Here is a 26,483-nt window from a genome sequence, read left to right as displayed (position 1 = left end):
TGAGAGTAAGAGATGTGTAACATACAGTGTAGTACCAAAAGGAATGTAAGATGTTATTTTAAACTGTTCTTTTTTATTTTAATGTAAGTTCCACTTCTGTTGCAAGCGCTTTATTAGGCTTTTATTTTTTGTTTAGATGCATGGAGTTTTGCCTTGATTTGTTCACGTAAGGGGAGTATCACTTTTGAGGAGATGTTGCATAGTTTTTGTACTACAGGCGGGTTAATATTGATTTAACACAGTAGAAATAACAAGGTCTAGGGTGATTAGTCATATGCCAGACAACCAAAACACATATGATTGGCTGGAGTCTGTGTGATATTGAACAATAAAGCCCTAACAATGACCCAGATAACCTGAGTTCAAAAAAATGTTTCAGGCACTGGAAGACTTGGGTGGAGTAGGGTAGGAGTGAATGGACTATTCTAGCAGGCCTATCTTGGAGAGGTGATAGTGGTCTTGTTTGGCTGACCAGCTTATGTGCAAATGGAATCTTGTACTCAGCAAGTGACAGTAAAACGAAAGTTGTGTACATGTCAATTCCAAGTCTGTGAGGTAACCCTAATAGAGTGTGTGTGTGTGTGTGTGTGTGTGTGTGTGTGTGTGTGTGTGTGTGTGTGTGTGTGCACATATGCATGAAAGCTTGAACATATCAAGGAAAGGGCATAGGATGCCTCTGTGTAATATGGGTGTCCACAGAGTCACTAGGGGTAGGGGTAGGGGGTCAACAGGAACATCATTCATGGCTACATGTATAATAGCCATGATACATATTGCTTTTTTCCCACTGATGGGGAAAGAAATGGAAAGAATGGAGGTGGTAGCAGATTAGTGGCCATCACGTATGGGAACAAGAAAAACGATACAGAAAAAATACATTATTGGCTGAAACAATGTGTCAGAAGCTAGAAACTGAATATTTTTATGTAGTGGCAAAGACCACCCTTCTCCTTGTAGGGAAGTGTATTAGACCTCTGCACTTAATATCATCAGCTTCATGGTTAGGAAGGAAGAAAGGAAGTGCCTTAAGGAGTTTAGTTCAGCTTTTTTGTTTTTTGGCTAATAATGAATTTTAGTTAGCATATCTTACTCCATATATAATACATAGGTTTAATTTCCTACTACCACAATTACAGCTGTTATTCTTGCCAACATGGTTAGTTCCACCGGACCTGTAACCTATTTTCATAGTAACTTGAGGTGGCAATTACAGAGACTAGGAGAAATGTGGCTAAGATAGCGTGTAACGTCTCCTTCTGTTTATGAAAGGGAAGTGGTCCATTCCTGTTCAGTATATTCTGGAGGAAGGTACACATTGGTTTGCACCTGCCCAGGGTTCTTTTCATGAATATGCAAGAGCAGAACAGCATTCTGTCTGTAGCATCCACATCGGTTGTGCAGCAGTAGCATGAAAACAGATTATGCAAATTATTATGCTTAATGAAAGTGCTCTACCAGTTTCTGCCTTGCTGACAATGCTGAAAGACAGTCATCCACAGATTGCTCCTTCTGGGCATTGTTGAGTGCTGAAATGGAAAGTGTTTTCACAGAAGTTCAGGAAGGTGATGTGACTGTTCATGGTGCTGCCCTGAGATACAGTGATGAATCCTGTGAAAATCAACATACCACTGCAAGTGAAGGAAGGTTATCCAAGCTACATAGCTTTCACAAAGTATGGAAGGAATTACAGACATTGAAACACAGTACTGTTCCAGGAAAACAATTAGACACATATTCAGCAACCATTACAAAAGGCAATGCTCTACCGAAAATTAATGACTTTATTTACCAATTGGAGAAGTATGTTAACAGAAGTACATTTTCTCTTCAGTTGACAACCACAATACTTTAGTGCAAAAGTAGATGTGTTACACAGGTTGAAAAGGGCAAAGAAATATTATTGACAGCAAATGCACACCACCACATTCCTGATAGTGCAGCCCAGCATATTTTGCATGCGAGGACTACTATGAGGAAACATGCAGATGATAGCCCAGATGTAACCTATAAAGTTGTCAGTGAGGTTCTTGCTGCCACATCTACTGACACAGGGCTATATATGCCAGTGATAAGGCCATAGAATAGCCTGCTCAGTGAATATGGTGAAATAACTACAGCACACACATTATATTATGAATGGTTTAGAACATTTATATTCAGACCACTTGCCATTTAACTCTTAAAATGATATAATTAATGCATTGATATTAACCACTGAGCAAAATATATATGACCTAGCTGCAACAAAATATCACATAGTGGATGGATCCTTTCTTTTGAAAAATGCAAGTATGTCTATACAGTACATGAGTTCTGATCAATGTTTCTAAGACAAGGGTAGTTCCCCTAGTACATGCTGTTCTGTCTTCATAAATTGAAGAAGCATATACTATTAACATAGGATCATAGGAGATTACTAAGCTATCAACCCGGAGGTCATTTTAAGCCTAGTCATTTCAACTCAATGTAATACTGTAGAGGTACTTGTCAATACCCAAGATTGCATTTAGTGATGACTGCCAATGTCCAAGAGGGTTGTGGATGCTATTCCTGGTAAGAATTTATGGTGCCTCATCCATTATTCCAGTTTCCTCTTGAACAGTGTCCTAGAGGTGTTCTGTTTCACATGAACTGGAAGCCTGTTCCAAAGATGTGGCAGTTGCTGGGAGATATATCTGTCCCTCCAGCATGTCCAAATTTAAATCACAGGCCATATTTAAGTCTCTGGAATGGGTAGCCATAGACTCATTTGATTTATGGATATGCAGTAAGTTCATTAGGTTAGGGTCTTGGGTTGCTCTGTAGGCCAGGCATAAGTCTACCCTAAGAAGTCTATACGATACGGAGTAAAGTGACAGGGATTTTAGTTGGTCTGTGTTAAGGCATACGTTGGAGGCCCTTTATCTTCTTTGTTAGAAACCTCTGAGGTCTTTCTAATTACTGTAGATACGTAGTACAGTACATGCCAAATGGGGCATTATTGTTAATTATGGGCCGGACAAGTGCCGCGTATAAGGTGGTTATAGCTTCTTTTGATCTTGAGGTCATGCCTTTACTAATCAAGTGAGCTACATGGAAAGCTTGCATTACAATGGTAGACACATAGTGGTCAAAGATAATGGTGCGGTCAACCTGTGATCCCAGGTCCCTTACCACTTCATGGGTACTTAGGGTATTGTTATGTATCTGATAGTGTGAAGGGACATTGTCTGTGCTGAAGGGAATCATGATGCATTTCTTTGTATTCAGTTTGAAACTGTGACTAATACACCAGTCATTGGTTTGTGTGAGACTATTCTGGAATGTACTGACATCATTTAGGGATTCAATGATCGCACCTCGTTTGCAGTCATCTGCAAACTTATAGGTTCAAAGGACAATACTAGGCTATTGGCCAAGAGGCCCTTATAAGCCTAGCCAAGAATTTCACCTATGTTCCCACAAAGTCAGCACCTGTTTTCCCTGTCCAGCAGGGACACAAGTGGGATCCCAGAGGTATATTTTCTGTTTCCCATCCAGTTGTCCAGGTTCCTCTTAAAGAGGGCTAGTGAGGTACTCTGCTTGATATGGAAAATATGTCTATTCCACAGATGGGGGAGTAATTGGGACACAAATCTATCCCGCTAACAAGTTCTATTAATGTCACAGACCAGGTTGAGACCTTGCATGCGGGTTGCACAAGTGGAGTTTGACTTACTGATATGCAGCAACTCCATCAAGGCTGAGTCTGAGATGACTTTGTATGCCAGACACAGGTCACCTCTGTGCAGGCTGTACAAAAGTGAGTAGAGGGACAGGGCTTTTAGCCTATCTGTATAGGATATGTGTTTGAGACCCTGAATTTTCCTGGTCAGCAACCTCTGTGGTCTCTCCAACTGCTGCATGTGCTTGGCAAGGTACATGCCGAAAGGGGCATCATACTCGATAATGGGTCTGATAAGGGAGGAGTACAGGGATGTTATGACCTCCTTGTCCCTGGATAAAATACCTTTACTTATGAGGAGGGCCATGTAGAAATCCTTCCATACAATGGAGGCAACATGGTGGTCAAAAGTTAGGTTGCTCTCTGTCTGGGTGCCCAAGCCCCTCACAACTGATTGCATTCTTAGTACGTTGTTATTGATGTAATAATTAATGGGGACACCATTTTCCCCAAGGGTATAATGATGCATTTCATGGCATTCAGTTTGAGACCATGCTTCTGGCACCCATCATTAGTTTAGTTAAGGCCTTCTTGGAGGATGTTCACATCACTAGGGGAATTTATGACAGTGCCCAGCTTGCAGTCATCTGCACACTTGGTCAGCCACAAACCACTGGTTTTGGCTTGCATCTCTGGTCAACTACAATCCTTTAGTTTTGACCTGAACTTCTGAGAAGTATAAACCAAATAGCAGGGAGCCCAGCACTGACCCCTGTTGCACCCCACTGGTAATAGGTCTGCTGGTTGATGTGGAGTCACCCATTTTGATAGTATGTGTCTGGTTTGTGAGCCGGTTGGAAGCCCATCTTATAATGAAAGGTTTTACATTCAGTTTGCTAAGTTTATCGGTAATGCCTGAATGTGGGATTGTGCTGAAGCCTTTGCCAAGTCGAGGTATGCTGTGTGCACAAATTTGCCCTCATCAATGGCCTTGGTCACACTTTCAAAGAAATCTACCAGATTTAACAGGCAGAATCTCCCCTTCACTACGCAACTTGGGTAGGGTCCAGGGTTTGGAGGTTACCTATGTCTTTATTTATGAGGTCCATAATGATACATTCCATGACCTTACAGATAAGGTTAGTCGGGTTTATGGGTCAGTAATTCCCTGGGTCTGTTGCTAGGCCATATTTGTTGAGGGGAATAACTGTAGCTGTTCTCCATTCCGCAGGATCAATCCCTGTGGTTAGGCTATGATTGAAAAGGATACTTAGTGGTGATGCTAGTTCATGTTTTAGCCTGTTTAGAAGACAGCCTGGGATGTCATCTGGTCCCATAGAAGCTGAATTCTTTGCCTTGGATGGGGCTTTGAGGACCTGCTCTTCAGATATGTAAGGTTGGGAAAAGTTTGGGCAAGGGTTTGTTGTAAGTTAGGAGGGGATAAGGGAGTGAAATTCTCATCAAACCTATCTGCTAGCAAGTTCTCTATCTGTGTGATAACATTGGCCACCAGTTCTGCACATGCTTGGGTTCTACCCTTTAGGTTACATATATAGCTGTGAAACGCTGTCTTCAAAAGTGATATCATCTGACTTTGAAACTTTCTTTGGCATCTCTGCTTGGAAATGATAATAGCTTTACTTTATTGGTCAAACAGTTGCCATCCCTATTGTTTGAAAGTCCTGAATATGTTAAGGAAAATCTTTCTTACAATATGTATAAGCACACCACACAGGGCATGACCACTCTGTAAATTCTTTGATACTAATTGCATTTTGAAAAGCCTGAGACAATAGAGCAGTAGAAAAGCGAGAGGTGCAAGACTACCACCAATAGATGGGTACAAATTCTGGAATCAACATAACACCCGGTCATGTGGCTTTCCACACAGTCAAAGCTGGGGGAAGGATGGACTCATTCTCTCAGAAGTTACTTGAATATAGGTTCATATCTGTGACTACCAAATTAAGAATATTTCAAACTGAGCAAGTTTATATATATATATATATATATTTACTCCTTCATTGAGACAAAGCAGTATTTCATGGCTACTAATCAAAAAGGGTGAAACTTCTCCTTGTGATCTACAAAAGCATTGCACATTACTGAAGGTTTAGCCAGTTAATTTCAGCTGCAGAGCACTAAATAATGGTCTCTGTACTGTTTCAAGATAAAGCTGATGTTTTGCTTTTTTTCATTCCTTTCTGAATTAATTGTGAATGTATCATAATTTAACTGAAAGAGTTGAATGGATGTATTTATAAATGCAATAGAACTATTCTACTGTGCATGCACGGTAATTTAAAGTATACTGAGTGCTCAGCATTTCCTGCTGTTTGCAAATAGATAGTATGACCACCATAAAATAGATAACACAGTACAGCTTGAGCAATACTTTTTTTAATTAGTTTACTGCTCTTAAAACACTGAGTGCATCAGCGATAAAATAAATTAAATTTCAGCATGTGATACCGCTACTTCATTACCGCTAGCAATAAATGTCACCGTGGACATATAAGTGCGTGGTTGTACCTTATGGTATCATCACAAACATCACTGAAAGAATTTATGTATCCAAAAACGTGGAGACATTTTAAGTTTATTTACAGGAAGAAAAAGTTATTTGGATACTTAAATTAGTAAGATTCAAAGCAACGTAAATTCGACTGAGATGCACATGTTGCTTATAGAGTTGTGCAGGCAATTTGTGCATCTGCACAGAAGTCACATAGGTGTTTTAATACCTTTACTCATGTTCTTCCTTCTTCTTTTTCCTTTAGCAGTAAACAAAAAAAAAAAACAATACCAATTTGGAGACTAACGATTGCTATGCAAACCTATATGACGGAAGATGATGAAAATGATACAGAACATTAACATGCCTAGACATAAATCTAGGTATATGTATATCCAAATACATGCATGTAATCTGTATAATACCCTCTAGTGACTGTTGTAGGATGTGTGTAACTGTACTCTTAGGGAAATCTGGGAGGATTATGTCACATGTATGCTGCTAATTGAGGAAGTTATGTACTTTCTATAAAAAGAGAAGGCCAGAAATAGGTAGACAGAGATCTTTACTTCTCATGTATACGTATTTGTGGAATCAACAGAGGAGATACTTGAAGGTTGCCTTAAACTGAAAAGGTTGTGAGTCTACCTGTGCAGTACTAAAGATGGGAGATTTATTTGTGAATTGCTAGTTTGCCTATAGATTTAGTCAGAGTCTAAGCATAAATTTAGCTGGAAATGATAGGCAGCTTATTTTGAACTGCTGCACAGACTGTTAGGTTTCTGAGAGACAATAAGTGACACAAACATATCTTTTTTCTTTTGTTTTGTGGTGATATACATGCATTATACATAACCATTATTTCTTAACTGCACTGTAAATTACCTGCAAGCAAACTTCAAAGGAAGTCTGCTGTGTGCTGTTCATGCCGTTCTTGTGGAGAATGCAGGTAAAATTTAGTTAAATTATACCAAATTGCATTACACATTTCCTGCATTGCTACTCAGTACAAACCTATTGGGAGTTAACTGAGGAACTCTTACTTTCATTTTTAGGCAAAATTTAGTATCTGCAATGGTAAGCAAAATGAAAATAAATGGAAATGTTTCTGATTCACCCTGAGGCTAACAGAAATGAATTTTAGGGTGTACATAGAAATGAAAACGGGGAGTACAACAACCCCAAAGAATCACTATTGAATGAATGCCTAATTAAGACTTATTAAGATTTATTCTTAAATAAACCTTATTTGCCCAACACTCATTCTTCTACTCCTCTTTCAACTTCAGCCTCTGCTGCCTTCAGCATCTTCATTGCCCTTCCCCCAACTTACGCCTTACCTTCTGCCTCTATTATGACCTACCTTTTCTCATAACTGCTAGACTCACCTTCCTGTGTAGACACATTAGTCTTCTCCCTTTTCCTTCTTCCTCAAATCTTTACCCAGAGTGCTCAGTAGTGCATTTCTGACCTATTCCCATAACCTTTTTACTTTTTAGTTTTCTCACAAGTGGTCTAAATTATCTTTTACCATCTCCCTCATTTGGCCATCATTGTTGTCTTTCCGTTCTTACTCTTAACCACTCTAAAGTGCAGAGTAACATGGTTACTAATGAGAACTAAACACAGACCGCCATTTCCCCTTTATCTTTGTTAGGATCACATTACAGTTCCATCATTTCCACAACAATTTATCACCTAACAGTTCATTTGTCTTCCACTCACTCTCTACGCTGCTGCTTGGAATCTTCCATTGAGGTCAAGGAAGATTCAGATTTTCCATGGCATTAACCTGCTTCCTGTAATTCTATGCCTTTTCACTCCTCCACTCTCTGTCCTCCTGTGACATATCTTTGACACATGCACAGTATCAGTTCCTCAACATTCCCACCTTGCTGTACCTTAACCAGCAAGGGACTTAATCTAGCTTCTTAATCTGCCATTTTCCCTGCTACCTTCATCAGCTCTTGCCTCTCCTACACTCTGACTTCACAGTTTATGCTTCTTTTGCTGTAGATTACATCTCCATCTTCATTCCTCCTTACTCTGTCTTTCCTGAAGAACCTATGGCAGGAAACCTCTGTCTCACCCCCCACCCCCTTTTGCCTCTGGCTCATATTTCTTTGTTACCAGCAATTTCCATCACCACTAGCATCAGTACCTACAGTTCCTCCATCGTCTGTCCTAGGCACCTTGCATTGCTGGGTAAACCCACCTACCTATGTTCGAAGCCACACAGGTTTGTTTCCCTGCTATGTTGTATGTTCTCTTTTTAATTTTTTTAACTTTCAGTGAACCTGCACCCTCTTCTGTATCTATGACATGCCTTTCCCCTTCCTCCTTCCTCATTCATCTCAGTTTAAAGATACAAGCACCGAGGCATACTTTCTCCAATGAAACATAGCGTACCTCTGCCCCCTCTGGGTTAAGATCATAAGTGATCTTAGTATATAGCTAGTACTTCTGCCAGGTATGTCCTTACCATCATTCCTGTCCCAAGCCATTCTCCTTTGTCCTCTACTGCACATAGTCATTATACTCCCAAATCCACTCCTTCCACTGTATGGTGGCTGCTGACCCAGGTAAGACATCTGGGAGTGCAACCACCATCACCCTATCCTGACATCTCTCTGCTGGCACCTCTGCTGACTCCTCCCTGACAAATTGTTCATGCCACCTGCTGCCTCACTGGTTCTGATTGCTGCCAACTCTGCTGTCTCCTCCCTGACAAATTGTTCATGCCAGCTGCTGCCTCACTCATTCTGGCTGCTGACACCTCTGCTGTCTCCTCCCTGACAGGTTGTTCATGCCAACTTGCACCTCTGTAATCCAATGCTCTGCTTTGTGATCACCTTTTTCAACTCCTTCCATGTCTTGTTATGTCTAAACCCCCAAGACTGAATTCACCATAAACAGGTTCCCCCTATCTCTTTTATCAAGGATATTAATTTCCTTGGTCATGGTCTTCTCTTTCATTGCTATATTTCCTACGTTCTCCTTTCTTTGTGAAATACTACTTGTCTGTACCCCTTTGGCAATCTGTGCCTATGTCCTTATGTCCTCTACTTTTCTTCCACAGGTTTTTCTACCCCATCATCTCTGTTGGCCTTCTTTTGCTTCTTCTTCTTCAGCCGCAGTCTTCCCTTCTTACCTTACTAGCAGTCTAGTTCCATCTATGTCTCCCTTATTCTCTTTTGAAGGTTCCCACTCTCCTAAAGACTCAACAACCACGTCACCCAAAAAGCCATGAACCAGACTGCTGTGTCATATCATGATCCACTCAGGTATCTCACTCTTTTCCCTACGTTTCTTGCCCCAGTTGAAATTTTCATGCTGTGTCATTCTTGGATCAGCCAGTTTTTATTCCTTTGTTTATTATTTTTACATGTATAAATATGTTTTATGTATTTTAACTAATTATAATGGTATTCTTAGCTCATACATGTCTCACTGTTAAGCAGATTCCAATCAAGGGACAAAATAAGTGAAAATCTGTAGTAACACCCAGTTGTCACCTTCTTTACCTTATTCAGGGACAATGATAAGCCATACATCAGAACCCAAAGACTGAGGCAATTACAGAACTCCCTTATGAACCAATCAGTTTGCACTTAATTCAGTTCAGATACCAAACACGCAGAGACAATGAGCTGGAACCTCTGTTCAGTCGATAAGAAATTAAATAACAGAATGATATGAGCAATTTTAGTGAGTGTAAAAGAAAAGTGTATAAGCATAAAACTCCCCTTTTCTACAAATGAACAATAAGGATACAGACACTCAACAATCAGAGAGCAATTTAAAATATATAAAAAGTTTAGTCCACTTCAGAAAACACAGCAAATAATAATATGTGCGTGTTAACAAGGTAGGACCACTGGACAAAGTCCCTTTCATGGATATCTGGTTAACTGACTTTCTCAAAGTCCTGCAGTATGCAAATGAGAGCTAAGGGATTGAACCCTTTACCCCAGGAATTACAACTGCCAGCCTTAACCCTCAGAGTCAACTGTCAACAGATTTAGTAAAGCTAAACAATATTTCCAAATTTACATTAACTACACATCAGAAAATCAATGTACAAAACCTAAAAAAAGTAAATCAATGCACAAAGTACTAACTAATCGGCAAGATCCCAGACCTGAACTTCTAGAAACAGTTGTAAACAGCTGTAAATCTTCAGAAGCATAGAAAGGTATATACAAAAGCCTAATATTCTTTAATGTATAGTGCACAAAATGCTGTAACAAACTATTAGTGGAAATACACTCTTGCTTTTATGAATCTTTATTACATATATCTTTCTGGAATCTCAAGGCAAACTGTTTATGCATCTGGCAGTTTATACAGTTATTTTGTTCTTTGTTCCTATTAAAGCAGTTACTAAGTAGGAACCTCTGTTAATAAAAATACTGTCAAGTAATTGCTTTCAAGATGTTTTTCAATTATGGGCATTACTATATACAGTATATCATTGGAGGTTTAAATATATGAGGCATTTAAAATTTTATTGCTTCTACATTTTGAATTTATAGTTTATAATTTAAACTAATTTGAAACATTATATTGCTTTGTTGAGGTTTACTTAATTTCAAGTCACAATAAATGTGGTGTAAATTATTAGAATATCATTGTCATATCATTCAATTTGGCAAGATTACCACTTTAAATCATTATAAACAGCAATTGTGTGATCTTGAATTTTTCTATCACTGTAAACTAACAAAATCATCATATTTTACCTAAAAGGCTAAGTGCACAGTAGATGACAAAGTTTCTAAAGAAGAAAAAGAAAGTTGTTGCTTTTAAATAACAGATTACTAAATTAATGCAGTTATTCACATTGTATCTTTGCTTTGAAATGAGCTTACTTGTATAAAACTGTGGCAGACTGGTACACCTTATCAGAATATCTGCACCATATCAAAAGAACATTGGAATCACATGCATGCTGATTAATACGTTATGGTATTTTCCCTAATGCATCATTTCAAGAGTAGTTGTTTTATTTCTGATACATATGAACCATCATTTGATTTCTTTATACTGTCTTTTGAAATTATCTTCTAAGAAGTAATATATATGACTACTAAGTAAATGCAAAATTGCATGTGATTTCTAAGATTTTTTCCAACAGCTCTACTCAAGTCTTAAAAGAATGACAGTCTAGAAGTGAATAATAAAATTATGTTGCTAAAATGAACACTGTGATCTCCTTGCCAGATAATCATCAGAACATATATATTTGCTAGACAAATCATTAAATCACTCTTTAATACAATATAATTTGTTTTCACATAAATAACAGTTTATATATCTGTGTGCATCTGTGTGTGTGTGTGTGTGTGTGTGTATGTGTGTGTGTGTGTGTGTTGTGTGTATGTGTGTGCACGAGGGTGTTTGTGTATATTTGAACTAATAAATCAGGCAGTTAAACAGTACTGGCCATTAACAACTTTTTTCTGTGTTCTAGGATATATCTGGCCATTGCCTACAAATATGTGTCCCATATGGCTATATCTGGACGTGTTGTTCTCCACAGCATCCATAATGCATCTTTGTGCAATATCTCTAGATCGTTACATTGCAATAAGGAATCCTATCCATTACAGTCGTTTTAACTCAAGAACAAAAGCGTTCATGAAAATACTTGCTGTCTGGACCATATCTGCAGGTGGGTATTTCAGAATCAGCTTTGCAGTAACATCCCAAAGTTTTGAAAATTGTATCATTTTCTATTTTTTCTTATGATGAAGGTAGCTACCCCCCATAAAACTACCTAATACTCAACTGTTGCCAAATGTATATAGATTGTAGTACCACAATGTTATGCAATTGTAGCATCAACATGATTCTGTTCCCTCAATTTCTGACGTTTTGTGATAGGCACCGACAAAAGCTACTGGCCAGTTTTGTGGAACTACAGTTAAGAATTCAAATCTTTGCATGCATTCTCTTATGAGCAGAAATGTGAATGCATAGCTCTTGAAATATGAAGGCAGTATTTGTGGGTAATTAGCTGTTTGACCCATGGAAGAAAAACATTCGTATTTATTACAAATAATTATTAATTAACTGGTAACACACTATATTCTTCTTATTTCGTCTTTTATTTTTATAAAATCCACAATCATGCATATCTTGAATAAAGAGTTTTTTGTTTAATATGGAATCCGCTATAAGTATTATAGACTTACTAAAAGGGATTCTCACAAAATATCAAACATCATTTCTTTAGATTAGCTAACTATATCTGAGGTATTTACATCTAGCAAACCCAGTCCTTGCTGTATCATGTATTTATTATATAGTTTATGGGAAACGTCTGGCTAAATACTGTAACATTACAGTACATGGTCACATGTTCTTTACCCTAAGAGAGGTGGGAATATTTTTCCCCTATTGGTTTGTTCGTCTCTGCTTTCATTGAAGTGGGGTTAGTCATACTGGCAGCAGTTAATGGCCTGTTTCCAGCTCCAGCATTTAGATTGCACCAGCCCAGACGCATGTTGACTTTAGAGAATGAAAGCTTTGGAAGCATTTTAACTGCATCTTTGCCAAAACATTCAACTTTCCTTCTTTACTCCTTAAAATAAAGACAGTGAGCACTGATTATTTAAAAGCAACAAACACAGCAGCAACACTGGAGCTTAATATATACAAAAGAAATTAATCGCAGATAAAGCAGTTTGGGACTACTGTCCTTTTTCAATTAAAGTAATGCATATAAATAAGCTAGGATTACATACAAAAAAAAAAAAAAAACCAGCCAGCTCACATTCAGACAAAATGAATCACTGCTTTTACCATTAAATATGGAACTGGACTAAATCTGCTAATGAAATCTAGTATAAAACATGCATGTGGCCTCACCAGAAAGTAACATTCCTAGTATCAAAATCCTCACCTTACACAGATTTATACATTATTCAAAGCATATGAAGTATTAAAAAGTGTGAGAAACTATCAACTAAAGTGTGCACAAATGGTAAGCTTTTTATTATCTAATGCTCTGGATCATGTTTCATTTCCTCTTTATTTTCTAAATTATTTGCTTTTCCAAAATAGAATTACAAGAACAGAAAGTTAAATATGCGACAACTTGAAATGTTAAGTAACAAAAAATATATATCATAAATGGACGCATCCCATGTTTTGTTATATAAAACTATCCATCTGAGTTAAATACCATCAATGGTTGCAATGATCACACATATGGCATTAAATGAAAGTAAGCCATTATACATTTCTGGTTTTGTACTTTTTGTGTATATTTTTCTTACTTGTAACTATGATCATCACTCACCTTTTCCCAATTGAATGTCCCATGTGTTTCTCCATCCCAGTGTCATTCAGATAGTGGTGTGGGTGAAAGCTAAACAATGGAGAAGTAAGTTGTCATTCCTGAAAACAGGAAGTTGTAGTACCCCCCCCCCCCCACCACCATCTGTGGTGACTAGGGATACACATAGGAGACTGCAGTGCTGGCCTAGAGTAGTGTGCAGGGTTAGATGTACCATACTGCTTAACTTGTTTCCTCAGGAATTATGGACACAGTCAAGAATTATAGGGGGGAGCAAAGGCCCAACATCAGGGACCAATTCACTTAAAATGTTAATATAACAACACAGGCTTTTGCATCAACATACAAATATGAAACTCTGATGTCTGGCATTATTGACTGACTGCAATCATCAGTGTTTTACCAGAAGATTAAACATTTTAAGAGAACAGGGCAAAATATATCAGGAAAACTGAGTGATATTCTGCAAAATCAGTGACAGTTGAGAGGCAAGCTGTGTATCAGTACTAGATTTGGAACAAGGATATTTCAAAGGATGACCATACACTGCTTGCCCATGTGTCACTGCCACACTCAACTACCAGTGGTTATCAGCACTTCGGTGGGACCTCAATTACCAATGGTTATCAGTACCTTGATGGGAAATGCCCCGGTGGTATGGCGGTAGCGTTGTTACCTCACAACAAGAGGTTCTCCTGTTCGATTCTCGGCTTGGCTTGAGAGTGCCTTCTGTTTGGAGTCTGCATGTCCTCCCCACAGTTGGGTAGCATTTGAAAGACATGCATGCGTAAATGGGCATGTCTTCGTTGAAGGTTGGGCATCGAGCTGGCACCTCGGCATTTCGTAAATATCTACTGCCAATAATTAGTGGACCAGAGTTCTGCTGTGGCAACCCCTTACCAGGAAAAAGCTGAAAGACAAACAACATAAGTACCTTAATGGGATCTCAACTACCAATGGTTATCAGTACCTCGGTGGGACCTCAACTACCAATGGTTATCAGTACCTTGGTGGGACCTCAACTACCAATGGTTATCAGCACCTCAGTGGGACCTCAACTACCAATGGTTATCAGTACCTCAGTGGGACCTCAACTACCAATGGTTATCAGTACCTTGATGGGATCAAAACTAACAATGGTTATCAGTACCTCAGTGGGACCTCAATTACCAATGGTTATCAGTACCTCAGATAGACCTCAACTACCAGTGGAAATCAGTACCTCAGTGAGACTTCAACTACCAATGGTTATCAGTACCTCGGTGGAAACTGAACTACCAATGGTTCTCAGCACCTCGGTAGGGCCTCAGCTGCCAATGGTTATCAATAACTCATTGGGAACTCAACCACCAATGGTTATCAGTACCTTGGTGGGACCTCAACTACCAATGGTTATCAGTACCTCAGTGGGATCTCAACTACCAGTGGTTATCAGTACCCCTGTGGGACCTCAACTAGCAATGGTTATCAGTACCTCGATGGGACCTCAACTACTAATGGTTATCAGTAACTCAGTGGGACCTCAACTACCAATTTTTATTAGTACCTCAGAGAGAACTCAACTACCAGTGGTAATCAGTACCTCAGTGGGACCTCAACTACCAATGGTTATCAGTACCTCAGTGGAAACTGAACCACCAATAGTTATCAGTACCTCGGTGGGACCTCAACTACCAATGGTTATCAGTACCTTGGTGGGACCTCAATTACCAATGGTTATCAGTACCTCAGTGGGACCTCAACTACCAATGGTTATCAGTAACTTGATGGGACCTCAACTACCAATGGTTATCAGCACCTCGGTGGGACCTCAACTACCAATGGTTATCAGTACCTCAGTGGGACCTCAACTACCAATGCTTATCAGTACCTTGATGGGATCTCAACTACCAATGATTATCAGTACCTCAGTGGGACCTCAACTACCAGTGGTTATCAATACCTCAGTGGGACCTCAACTACCAATGGTTATCAGTACCTTAGACAGACCTCAACTGCCAGTGGAAATCAGTACCTCAGAGAGACCTCAACTACCAACGGTTATCAGTACCTCAGTGGAACCTGAACCACCAATGGTTCTCAGCACCTCGATAGGACCTCAACTACCAATGGTTATCAATACCTCATTGCGAACTCAACCACCAATGGTTATCAGTACCTTGGTGGGACCTCAACTACCAATGGTTATCAGTACCTCAGTGGTATCTCAACTACCAGTGGCTATCAGTACCCCTGTGGGACCTCAACTAGCAATGGTTATCAGTACCTCGATGGGACCTCAACTACTAATGGTTATCAGTAACTCAGTGAGACCTCAACTACCAATGGTTATCAGTACCTTGATGGGACATCAACTACCAGTGGTTATCAGTACCTCAGTGGGGCCTCAACTACCAATGGTTATTAGTACCTCAGAGAGAACTCAACTACCAGTGGTAATCAGTACCTCAGTGGGACCTCAACTACCAGTGGTTATCAGTACCTCAGTGGAAACTGAATCACCAGTAGTTATCAGTACCTTGTTGGGACCTCAACTACCAATGATTATCAGTACCTTGGTGGTACCTCAACTACCAATGGTTATCAGTACCTCAGTGGGACCTCAACTACCAATGGTTATCAGTACCTTGATGGGACCTCAACTACCAATGGTTATCAGCACCTCGGTGGGACCTCAACTACCAATGGTTATCAGTACCTCAGTGGGACCTCAACTACCAATGGTTATCAGTACCTTGATGGGATCTCAACTACCAATGGTTATCAGTACCTTGGTGGAACCTCAACTACCAGTGGTTATCAATACCTCAGTGGAACCTCAACTACCAATGGTTATCAGTACCTCAGACAGACCTCAACTACCAGTGGAAATCAGTACCTCAGTGAGACCTCAACTACCAATGGTAATCAGTACTTCGGTGGAAACTGAACCACCAATGGATCTCAGCACCTCGGTAGGACCTCAACTACCAATGGTTATCAATACCTCATTGGGAACTCAACCACCAATGGTTATCAGTACCTTGGTGGGACCTCAACTACCAATGGTTATCAGTACCTCAGTGGTATCTCAACTACCAGTGGCTATCAGTACCCCTGTGGCACCTCAACTAGCAATGGTTATCAGTACCTCGATGGGACCTCAACTACTAATGGTTATCAGTAACTCAGTGAGACCTCAACTACCAATGGTTATCAGTACCTTGATGGGACGTCAACTACCAGTGGTTATCAGTACCTCAGTGGGGCCTCAACTACCAATGGTTATTAGTACCTCAGAGAGAACTCAACTACCAGTGGTAATCAGTACCTCAGTGGGACCTCAACTACCAGTGGTTATCAGTACCTCAGTGGAAACTGAACCACCAGTAGTTATCAGTACCTTGTTGGGACCTCAACTACCAATGATTATCAGTACCTTGGTGGGACCTCAACTACCAATGGTTATCAGTACCTCAGTGGGACCTCAACTACCAATGGTTATCAGTACCTTGATGGGACCTCAACTACCAATGGTTATCAGCACCTCGGTGGGACCTCAACTACCAATGGTTATCAGTACCTCAGTGGGACCTCAACTACCAATGGTTATCAGTACCTTGATGGGATCTCAACTACCAATGGTTATCAGTACCTTGGTGGAACCTCAACTACCAGTGGTTATCAATACCTCAGTGGAACCTCAACTACCAATGGTTATCAGTACCTCAGACAGACCTCAACTACCAGTGGAAATCAGTACCTCAGTGAGACCTCAACTACCAATGGTAATCAGTACCTCGGTGGAAACTGAACCACCAATGGATCTCAGCACCTCGGTAGGACCTCAACTACCAATGGTTATCAATACCTCATTGGGAACTCAACCTCCAATGGTTATCAGTACCTTGGTGGGACCTCAACTACCAATGGTTATCAGTACCTCGGTGGGATCTCAACTACCAGTGGTTATCAGTACCCCTGTGGGACCTCAACTAGCAATGGTTATTAGTACCTCTATGGGACCTCAATTACTAATGGTTATCAGTAACTCAGTGGGACCTCAACTACCAATGGTTATCAGTACCTTGATGGGACCTCAACTACCAGTGCTTATCAGTACCTCAGTGGGACCTCAACTACCAATGGTTATTAGTACCTCAGAGAGAACTCAACTACCAGTGGTAATCAGTACCTCAGTGGAAACTGAACCACCAATAGTTATCAGTACCTCAGTGGGACCTCAACTACCAGTGGTTATCAGTACTTCTTTGGGAATTCAACCACCAATGGTTATCAGTACCTTGGTGGGACCTCAACTACCAATGTTTATCAGTACCTCAGTGGGATCTCAACTACCATTGGTTATCAGTACCTCTGTGGGACCTTAACTACCAATGGTTATCAGTACCTTGATGGGACCTCAACTACCAATGGTTATCAGCACCTCGGTGGGACCTCAACTACCAATGGTTATCAGTACCTTGATGGTATCTCAACTACCAGTGGTTATCAGTACCTTGGTGGGACCTCAACTACCAGTGGTTATCAATACCTCAGTGGGACCTCAACTACCAATGGTTATCAGTACCTCAGACAGACCTCAACTACCAGTGGAAATCAGTACCTCAGTGAGACCTCAATTACCAATGGTTATCAGTACCTCGGTGGAAACTGAACTACCAATGGTTCTCAGCACCTCGGTAGGACCTCAACTACCAATGGTTATCAATACCTCATTGGGAACTCAACCACCAATGGTTATCAGTACCTTGGTGGGACCTCAACTGCCAATGGTTATCAGTACCTCAGTGGGATCTCAACTACCAGTGGTTATCAGTACCCCTGTGGGACCTCAACTAGCAATGGTTATTAGTACCTCAATGGGACCTCAATTACTAATGGTTATCAGTAACTCAGTGGGACCTCAACTACCAATGGTTATCAGTACCTTGATGGGACCTCAACTACCAGTGGTTATCAGTACCTCAGTGGGACCTCAACTACCAATGGTTATTAGTACCTCAGAGAGAACTCAACTACCAGTGGTAATCAGTACCTCAGTGGAAACTGAACCACCAATAGTTATCAGTACCTCGGTGGGACCTCAACTACCAGTGGTTATCAGTACTTCATTGGGAATTCAACCACCAATGGTTATCAGTACCTTGGTGGGACCTCAACTACCAATGTTTATCAGTTCCTCAGTGGGATCTCAACTTCCATTGGTTATCAGTACCTCTGTGGGACCTCAACTACCAATGGTTATCAGTACCTCGGTGGGACCTCAACTACCAATGGTTATCAGTACCTCGGTGGGACCTCAACTACCAATGGTTATCAGTACCTCAGTGGAACCTCAACTACCAATGGCTATCAGTACCTCAGTGGGACCTCAACTACCAATGGTTATTAGTATCTTGGTGGAGCTAAGTCATCTTCATCTACCCTGCAAATGTAGCAATAACCAAGCGGTCAACTACCGTCAGCTATGTTTATATAAGCTAGCAAAAGAAACATGGCTCGGACTAAAATAACACTTCAAATTACTTTAATAGTAATGAACATATCTAAATAAAAACGAACAACTGAGTTAAGCGCTTTCATCTGCTACATTTGGCGCCAAAAATGCGCTTCACTATTTAAAGTGCAAGTGCCTACATTGTTCTTATATAAACCCTTTAAAAAATTAATAGCTTTCGCTCAATATGTTTCAATGCATAAATAATTGACAATGTTTGATAATAAATATAATACATCTAAATTATCTAAATTCATAAATACGTCATACGTCCTTGAATGAGATTAACATAAGCTATAAGAAGATTGATTTAGCCTTATATGAATATTTTATAGATCAAAGAATATCTGAAGATATATATAATTATATAAAAGTTGATTTTCCCACTTTGGCTACTATTGTAGGTATCCCCAAGGTACATAAGAATATAGTTACGCCACCATTTAGACCCATCATATCAGGTAGTAGATCGAAAACATTTCACATTGGAGTGGTTATAGATAGATGGATCAAACCAATCTATAACAATATTCCGCATTTGGTAGAGGATTCGGGGATGTTTTTATCCCACCTAACACCACAAATCTGGGAAGAAAAACTAACCTATATTACTATTGATGTGGTGGATTTATTTTCAAGTATTCCTAGAGATCAAGGATTGGATGATTTTTGTTGTAGCCTCAGAAAATACTCTAATTTGAGTTGGGATCGTATTAATCTTATTACTGATATGATGGGTATTGTGTTAGATAACAATTTCATATATTTTGAAGGGGAATACTACAAACAGACTAAAGGTGCTGCAATGGGGGCCTCATGTGCCCCCATTTTTGCAAATTTTGTTATATTGAAGTGGGAAAATAAATATATATTTAAGAGTGAGTATTATAAATATATATCTTATTATAGTAGATTCCTGGACGATATGTTTATCTTATGGAATGGACCAGGAGAGGCTATAAAAGAGTTCATTGTATATATTAATCAGACAAGTGAGTTTTTGAAGTTTACATATAATATTAGTATGGAAGGGATATCTTACTTGGATACATACATAAGACATACTAAGAATGGATTTCAATCTGAAATTTATCGTAAAGATACATTCTCTAATGGATATTTAGAATATTCCAGCAACCATCCTAAGCATATATTGAAGAATATTTTTAAAGGGCAATGCATTAGGGCGGCATGAATGTCATCAAATTTTGAGGTGATGGAAAAGGAGTTGGTATTCATCACCTCTATGTTTGCCAAAGGTTTTATCCCAGATGGTTATTAGAAGATGTATCCAAGTATGTTCAGAATGAGTGGGGTAAAAAGTATCCCCCTATTTTGGGTATAGAAAATAGTAATATTAAAGTGAATAAGGACAATATGGATACTAATTCATTTAATAGAGAATGTGTTTTGATGTATTCCCCATATATCAATGAAATTAAAAATATTATTATAAGACATTGGAATTCATTAATTGTTGATGACGAGGTAAAAAATATTGTGGGTTTGAGACCTGGCTTTGGACATAAGATGGGTAAGAATATTAATAAATAGCTACAGCATGGGTCTGGTGACATATTGAATATTAATAAGAATGGACCAACTAGGAGATGTGGGTCTTGTAACCAGTGCTTTGTCATCAACCAAAGGGAAGGATGTAGGCTAGATGACATAAACAAGACATATATATAATTTAAGAGGGGGAATTGCAACACGAGAAATATCATTTATTTGGCAAAATGTGAAATATGTCCTGCGTTTTATATAGGAAAAACGGAGACACAGTTAGGTAAACGTATATATGACCATTTATATAAAATAAGGACAGAAGACACTAAGAGTGCACTTTATAGGCATGTAAAAAAACAAAATGAAACACATAGTTTTAAATTTTCTATTATTGATCAGGTATATCCTAGTACCCGGGGAGGTAATTTTAAAGCATTATTAAGTAAAAGGGAGACAGTTTGGCAAATTCATACTGATGCAACCAGGGAACCCGGGTTAAATTATTATATAGCTATAAAACCATTTCTGGAGCTGAAATAATTATATACATACACCACAGTTTATGTAAATAGTTGTGGATAATATAGTACAAACTGCAATAGTATATGATTGTTAAAATTCATTTTTAATACATTTTTTGTTTCATTAATTCTTATTTAGTATATATTGATTATGGTAGCATGTTTAAGCAGTTTTTACTAATAGTTTTATTATATGCTTATTTATGAATTTAGATCATTTAGATGTATTATATTTATTATCAAACATTGTCAATTATTTATGTATTGAAACATATTGAGCGAAGGCTATTAATTTTTTAAAGGGTTTATATAAGAACAATGTAGGCACCTGCACTTTAAACAGTGAAGCGCATTTTTGGTGCCAAATAGTTTTTAAATGGAGTACTGATACATTGTAACTGTTCTGATGAAGTCTGCATTGTAGCAGATGAAAGCACTTAACTCAGTTGTTCTTTTTTATTTAGATATGTTCATTACTATTAAAGTAATTTGAAGCGTTATTTTAGTCCGAGCCATGCTTCTCTCGTTAGCTTATGTAAACATAGCTGACGGTAGTTGACCGTTTGGTTATTGCTATTCTGGTGTTGTTTCTGTTGATTGATACCCTGCAAATGTGCCAGGAGTTTATCCTTCATCAGCTGGGTTTTTCTAACTGCAAAATGGTGCTGGTTCTTAGTTTGGTATTTGAATACAAAGCTTGTCAGGAGCAGTACTGGATCTTGTTTATCAGAAATTAAACTTGACATAACAGGATCAGTTGTAGGAATATTTTCATATCATTGCAACTCTCAGCAACAGAAAGAGTGACAGACCTGATTGGTATGATTTTCTGTAATTACGTTTGTGAAACAAATGTTTTCTCTCTAAGTCCAAAGTTGCAACATTAGAGTAATTTATTATAACTGTATCATATCCCATAACACAAGCCTTATATAAAAAATATAAAAATTAGACTTCTTTTTTTTTTTAAACAAGAAACATCTTTATTAAATTATCACTTATGACATAGGCAATCATACATTTATATAAATGAAAACAAACCATATTGATCTATTTTTAGTTGCTTACCCTGTTAACAGCAAGAGGTTCTCTGGTTCTGTTCTTGGCTGGAGTGCCTTCTGTGTGGAGTCTACATATCCTTCCTGTATTCATGTGGGTTTCCTCTGGGTGCTCCAGTTTCATCCCACTTTACAAAAACATGCATCTGGAGCATTTCTCCCTGGGCCTCCACTGAAAAATAACTTGTTCCAAGTCGGATTTTCCTGGTAAACAAATGTTAAATAAATAAAAATAAGTTGATTGAAGAAAAAGTACAACAGTTAAAGGGATGTCTCAGGACTCTAGCACCCCAGGAATAAAATTAAATAGGTGGAGTTGAAGAAAAATGACAGTACCTCAAAACAGCATACGTGAGAAATACAGAACAGGTATGTGGCTGAGCCAGGTATGGAAATAAAGTACTTAAGAAAAGCTGGTGATGGAATGTGGCAGCCCAGGATGTCATCAAAAGAAAAAAGAAGTGTGGGAAAAAGTGGGGGATAGAAAAGACAGACCAGGCTAAGTAGGAATATTGGCTGGATAACAAAGAAGCTAAGAAAGCAGTTGCAATAGCAAAGAACTGGGCATCTGAGGCATTCTACCAGTTTCTGCAAAGTGACTCAATAGGTGAAACAAAGAAATTATATCAGGTTGCAAGGCAAATACACAAAGATAAAGAAGATAGACACCATTCATAAGTGATGCCAGCAACAACCTGCTCACCAGCCCACAGGACCTTAAAGCAGATGAAAGGAGTACTTCCAGAAACTTCTAAATGAAGAAAACCCCACAGATGTTATACTGCTTCAGCCACAGCCTGTGATGGGAGAAGAAGAAGAGTCCACTGTAGAAAAAGTAAGAACAACACTAACGAAAATGAAGTCAGGGAAAGCAGCAGGTTCAGATGAGGTCACAGCAGATATGATTAAAATGTTGTGTGAGATTGGGGAGGAATGAATCCTGAGGGTACTCATAGGTTCGCAGGTTCATAGAAGGCTGCTAGGTTAACGGCCCTAGAGCCCTTACAAGCCTAGCCATATTTATCCCGAGTTGCCCCAATTATCGATGGTTAGGTGAAGTTTTCAGACATGTGGATCTATGAAAGTTAATAATGACTTCCTCTGTCCAGGAGCGATATTTGTGTACCCCAGGAGTGAATTTGTGGTTACCCATCTATTGATCTAGGTTGCGTTTGAAGAGGGACAGGGAAGGGCTCTGTTTCACATGAACTGGAAGCTTGTTCCAGAGAAGTGGCAGTCCCTGGGAGATATATTTATCTCTCCAGCATGACCTGTTCATGTCATAGGATAGGTTAAGATCCCTGGTGTGAGTGACCCTCATGCAGTTTGATTTACGAATGCATAGCATTGCCATCAGGGCCACTTAGAAGCTGCCCTGTAAGCCAGGCACAGGTCACCCTTTAGCCACCCATAGGCAGGAGCGGCCTTAGGTCAACTGATGTCCTAGGCAAAGAGGCTCCACAGCGCCCCCACCACAACACCCGGTGCCCTCATCCTGGTCTACCTACACCAAGTAAATACTGGGAAAGCATCCCTGCTAATGCGGCGCCCTAGGCGGCTGCCTAGTTGGCCTATGCCTAAGGCCAGCTATGCCTATAGGAGGCAGAATACAGTGACAGGGATTTCAATCTTTCCATATAAGACTTCTTTTGTGTACCCTGTAATTTCTTGGTGAGATAGAGAAACCTCTGTGGTCTCTCCAGTTGTTGCAGGTGTCTGGTAAGGTGCATGCAAAAGGGAGCATTGTGCTCAGTTATTGGTCTGATGAAGGCTGGTTATAATGGAATTATAACATCCTTGGATCTAGATGTGATGCCTTTACTTATAAGATGTGCCACATAGAAGGATTTCCTTACTACTGTGGAAATGAGGCCATAAAAGTTCAGGTTGCTATTGACCTGAGTACCCAGATCACGTACCACTGGGTCTACAGTTGGGCGTGTCTAATGTAATTAGCAGGGATGTCAACATTCCCAAAGGGAATAATAATGCATTGTTTTTAATTTATCTTTAATCTGTGGCTTTGGCACCAGTCATTTGTCTGCATTAGTCCTGTCCGCAGTATATTAACATCATTGGGGGACTCAATGACTGCTCCCAATTTGCAATCATCATTGCACTTGGTCATCCACAGGCTGTCCAAGTTTGCGTGGACTTCTGAGATATAAATTCTGAACAGTAAGGGGCCCAGCACAGAACTCTCTTGTATGCCACTGGTGACTAGTCTTTTGCTAGAGGTGAAGTCACCCACTTTGACAGTATGTGTCCTGTCGGGGAACCAGTTGGCTATCCATCAGGTAACGTAGGGGTTAATTTCCAACTGGGAGAGTGTCTCTATAATACCTGAGTGGGGTATTGTGTCAAATGCCTTTTTTGCTAGGTCAAGATAGGTGGTGTGCACTCTCTTTCCCTCGTCCAGCACCTTGGTGACTTTCTCAAAGAAGTCAACCATGTTTAACAGGCATGATCTGCCTTTAAAGAATCTGAAATGGGCTGGGCCCAGGGTTTGGAGATTACCTATGTCCTTGTTAATAAGGTCCATAATGATTCTTTCCTTTGCCTGCAGATGAGGCTAGTCAAGTTTATGGGCCTATAATTCCCAGGTTCAGTTGACAGCCCTCCTTTGTGCAAAGGGAATACTGTTGCTGTCCTTCATTCTGCTGGAATATAGCCAGTTTGTAGGCTGTGATTAAACAGCAATCCAAGTGAGTCTGCTAGGTCATGTTTTACGTTGTTTAAAAGACAATTTGGGATGTTGTCTGGTCCCACTGATGCCGTGTTTTTGGCCCTGGAGAGCACTGAGATGACCTGCTATATTGAGATGATAGGCTGAGGAATGGTGGCAGATATACTTTGGAGGATGACTGGAGGGGACAGGGGGTTGAAGTTTGCTCCAAATCTGTCAGTTAGCAGGCTGACTATTACTTCCAGTTGAGTATGGGTGGTGGCATCCACAACCAGTTCAGTGCATAGCTGGGTATTCCCTTTTAGATTTTGGAATGGGGTTAAAGAGTGCCTTGTGATTATCCTTAGCTAGAGAGGCTATTTTTGCTTCATAATTAGCTTTGGATGACTTGACAAGATCTCTTATTTGTTTGTTTAAGCTATATAGGGATTTCTTCCTATGCTGATCCAGTTCCCTCTTGTTTTTGGCCATTAGTTTCTTTCTCTTGTTGTATAGCCTGTTTATACTAGGGGTCCAACAGGGTGGCTTGTTTTTTCAGAAAGACCTGGTGTTAAACCAGTCAACTACAACCAATTCTATACAACTGCTTAAGTGGTTATACAGGGCATTGGTGTGTACCACTGCATAGGAGTATGTGTTGTCTGCATTTGAGGGGTCTTTGAACCTTCTTATACCATCACTTAGTAGGAGGTAGTTTGTCTTTGAAAAATTCTTACACGTTTTAACTTCATGGGCTGTCTGGTCTTATATTTAAATTGAATGAGACTGAGTTATGTTCCGATCTTACCAAGGAGGACATCACATGGGGATGCAATGCTCTCATATGTTATTGAGTACTATGTCTAGGACACTTGAGCCTCTTGTGAATGTGCTGTCTATCTGTTTCAAAGCATTTGCATTGATAAAGTCCAAGAACTTCTGAGCCAGCATGTTTTTGGTCATGCATGTTTCCCAGTCAATAATTAAAATGACTCATGAATAAGGTGTTGGGCTGTATGGCATGTGATTCCAGTAAGTCCAGGTATGCGGTAAGCTTTTCCTGTTTCCTGGTGGGGAACCTATAGCTAGCTATGATATGGTAGGGGGCTTTGCTTATACTTAATTGAAGATGGAGTAGCTCAAGACAATCATCTCATAGCACTGTGGAGAGAAAGGTGCATCCCAGATGACTGGAGAATAAGCATCCTCATGGCAGTGTACAAGAACAAAGGGGGCATCCACAACTTTGGGCAGTACAGAGGCATCGAACTTCTGTTACATTGCTTGAAAGTTCTGGAGAGAGAGTGATTGATGAATGGATACGCATAGTAGTAGAAAATAAGATGGGAGATGAGCAGTTCAAATTCAGATCAGGATGCAGCACAACTGACTCGCTGTTTGCAGTGAGAATGATAGTTGAGAAGAAGCTAAAGATGAGGAAAGAGTCCAAGGGACATTCTAGGACATTCTAGGAGAAAGCATATGACACGGTCCCAAGAAAGCTGAGTTGGTCAGTACTGCAGTGGTTCAAAGTCCCAGAAACATCGATAACATTAGTGCAGGCTATGTACAAGGACCCAAAGACTCAAGTATGAACAGTGTTCATTCTCACAGAGGAGTTCCCAGTGAGAGTGAGTGTGCACTAGGGTTCAGCTCTGAGTCCACTCCTATTCATACTTGTGATGGACTACATTAGTAAACAGGTCAGAGAGGACAGATCAACAAAGTTTCTGTATGAAGACGATGTGGCATTATAGGCAGACTCTGAG

At 39.7% G+C, this 26,483-nt stretch overlaps 1 protein-coding gene across 1 annotated transcript in view; it reads left to right on the top strand.

Moving 5' to 3' along the window:
• HTR2A (5-hydroxytryptamine receptor 2A) overlaps positions 1-26,483 on the top strand; it is a 777,564-nt gene that overhangs the window by 590,488 nt on the left and 160,593 nt on the right. The window contains exon 2 of the mRNA XM_044071590.1: positions 11,632-11,832. Coding sequence (XP_043927525.1) covers positions 11,632-11,832 — 201 coding nt within the window. The remainder of the gene's footprint in view (positions 1-11,631; positions 11,833-26,483) is intronic.

Source organism: Protopterus annectens, chromosome 5.part0 (genome assembly GCF_019279795.1).
Source record: "Protopterus annectens isolate FY-2018-M chromosome 5.part0, PAN1.0, whole genome shotgun sequence".
In the NCBI taxonomy this organism is placed as follows: domain Eukaryota; kingdom Metazoa; phylum Chordata; order Ceratodontiformes; family Protopteridae; genus Protopterus; species Protopterus annectens.
The sequence above is the reverse complement of the archived record's forward strand: the minus strand, read 5'-3'. Positions and strand labels throughout refer to the sequence as shown.